Genomic DNA, 2,798 nt, shown 5'->3' with positions numbered 1-2,798 from the left:
CCCGGGAGGCCACAGCATCTGTTTGATCTGTTATACGGGAGAAGTTTGTCGGCAGCGGGTTTTGGCTGTGCGTTGTCTGCCCGGCGACCAGCACCCGGCTCTTTCTCATGCTGGTGTGCTGTGGCCTTTCCCCCTCTGCACGGTGCCCATCTGGGTTTGTTTCAGTGCATTCAATAATTTGGCTGAGCGGCCCTTGCTAAAAAGACACCAGATACCGAACCTGCAGGAAATGATTGTCATGGGATATTGCCTTTCATCGCTAGGCCAACTCCCGTAGGTGCCAAGACTGTTGGTAGCTGCTGCCCAGCTGTACTCGTTTTAGCTTTAGGCCATAGGGCACCGAGATGTTGTTTTGAGCCCTAGTGTGCCCTGGCGGCACCTTTCCATTACAGGGCTGGTTATGTGTAGGGCTTGGCTTCTTTTGGGAGGTTTCTTCTAATATGTGGTTGTTTCTTTTTATGCCTCATGAAATGGTGAGGTGCCAGAGTCCCTCATGCTCAGGCGTACCTCTTCTGTGATCTGCTCTTGGCTGTTGGAGCTCATTTAGTGGCTTCAGTAAGTTGTCCTGCTTGTATGGCTTCAGATATGGGAATTGTCACTATCTGAATACTAAAATTCCCAAGGCCATGTAGGATGACACAACATTTTGGAGATAAGTTCTCTGCTGGAAGAAGGAGAAAAGGCACCCCCAGGCTGCCCTGGTGGACGGTGGAGTTGCAACAGAGCTCTTGTCACATAGAAAAGAGAGGAGGAGGACAAAAGGGGCCCTCAGCTTTTATGGGAGGTGGTAGACTCATGTCGATCATGGGTGTGGAATATTCTGGCTATGGGAACTCAGACATTCTCTGACATTCTCTGACTCGGACATTCTCTGACATTCTCTCATGATGTATTTTCCATGTCCCCATATGGGAAGTTCCCTATGTTGCATGTTTTCCCTTCCTTGTTCCGTGGATGTCAGTGTGCTGAGGCAGGTTTGACACATTTTCCTCCCTGTTCCTGGACCTGCTGCTCCTAGAAAGGATTGTGGGCCACTGCTGCTGAGTTCTGACTTGGGTCTTTGGAGAATTTACCTTTGCAGAATCTTACTAGCCTTAGTGCATAAATGAACATGGGAAAATCCCAACCCTGTCAGGGCTGTTTGCTGCCAGCACATTGCTGAGCATAAATTGTGAGACTCATCACTTCCTCTCTTAACTCTTGGTAGAAATTGATTTCCTTTCCCGAAATCTACAGTACTTAGCTCTCAGAGACGTGCAAGCCACAGCTTAGATATTAATTTTCACTTCCCTCTTTCCTGTTCAAGCTTTGTAGGACTGACTTTCCTCTGCCAGCAAAAATTTTGGTTCTTTAGTCAAGGCGGACTAAAACTCCAAGCTGGTGTAAGGTAGGACTGTCGGTATAATTGCTGGGTGTCTTGCCAAAGCCAAAGTCATCAGCAACAATATTTCTGATTTATTCAATAGTCCTTGGGATCACAAGATATGAGCTGGTGTTTTGGGAGGTGCCAACTTAAATTACTTCTGAATTTGAGACTCCTCCCTGCTTGGTTGCTGCCCCATAATTGAAGGCATCAGCGTGGCACCAGGTGTGTCAGATGTGTGAGCTGAGGTTCTGTCTGGCCTTGGGCAGGCAGCATAGCAGGATAGACACAGTGAAGTGCTGTGGCACAAAGACATCAGCTGCAGTCTGGTTTGTGAATTAATTTCCTGTCTGACTTCGCAACAGCATGTTGCATGGTCACGTCTGTTCGTCTGTGCTCCTGAATTCTACTCTTCCTCCTCTGCAGGCTGCTCTAGCTTTGGGGACTGTGTCCTTCTCCTGAAAGAGAGGGTTTTCTCCCCACAGGGAGCCTCGCCCCACACTCCTGCTTTGTGGGAAGGATTTAAAGTAGACCTGGAAAGCAAATGTTATTGGAGAATTAAGCAACATTCTCAATTTTCTTTTTCTTCCTCTACTTCAAACGAAAATCAGAGACAGCTGTGAAGGAAAGATGTGTTAAAAGGGGAAAGGGATGTCGAAACACAGAGATCATGCTTTCTAGGGTGTCATAGTACATGTTGCTCGCCTGACTTCTGGTTAGAATGTCCTTTTTTAACTGACTGACTGTTCTGTGCGTGACACCTGCATGTTGTGAAGAGCAGCAGGTGGAAGAAAAACTGGCAATATGCCCAGGACATAGCAGATGCCCTGAGAATGTGCCCAGATGCACATGCAACTGTTGTGGTCTCTGCTTTATCAGGTGTATGGAAAAAGAATGCCCTGTGTAGCCAGGGGTTCTTTCCATACAAAATATCTGTATAGGATGGTATTGTTTTTCCTCTTCAGGAATCATTGCCTAAAACATGAAGCTGTTTATTTAAGTGATCCATATTTTACGATCTGGTGTACAGAGGGCAGTGCTATTTGAACTGATCTTTGCTGGGGTCTATTTCCCTCTTGCCAGGCAAGTAGGGTTTGTGCTAAGGTGGCCTTTGCTAAAGGGACAGTAAGGCCAAGATTATACTTTTCCAGAATAACCTGGCATTAAGTAGTTCGAAATGTGGGATGAGAGTTTTCAGTTGCTCCGCTTGCCTTACCGTCTCAGTTTGCAGGTCTTTTTTTCCAAAGAGCTCCATGTAACAAACAGACTTTGGGAATTGAGATTTTTTTAAAACTCTACTTAAGTTTTTTTGTGCTTGGGAATCCTGCTCTAAATTAATTTTAAAATCTACCTGTAGGAACTGTGCTGAGCTTGGCGGATAATCTCTTTTTCTGGTCACGGCAGTAGCATTTATGATCTAGAATTGTCTAAAGGG

The 2,798-nt window shown here is 46.1% G+C and overlaps 1 protein-coding gene across 1 annotated transcript in view; it reads right to left on the bottom strand.

The window, feature by feature from the left end:
• The window catches only part of SYS1 (SYS1, golgi trafficking protein), a 2,679-nt gene extending 2,136 nt beyond the window's left edge, over positions 1-543 (bottom strand). Inside the window, exon 1 of the mRNA XM_026862338.1 lies at positions 508-543. Within this exon, the coding sequence (XP_026718139.1) occupies positions 508-543 (36 nt within the window). The remainder of the gene's footprint in view (positions 1-507) is intronic.
• Positions 544-2,798: the final 2,255 nt, after the last annotated feature.

The sequence above is a fragment of the Athene cunicularia genome (genome assembly GCF_003259725.1).
Source record: "Athene cunicularia isolate RWA chromosome 20 unlocalized genomic scaffold, athCun1 chr20_part1, whole genome shotgun sequence".
Classification (NCBI taxonomy): Eukaryota; Metazoa; Chordata; class Aves; order Strigiformes; family Strigidae; genus Athene; species Athene cunicularia.
The sequence above is the reverse complement of the archived record's forward strand: the minus strand, read 5'-3'. Positions and strand labels throughout refer to the sequence as shown.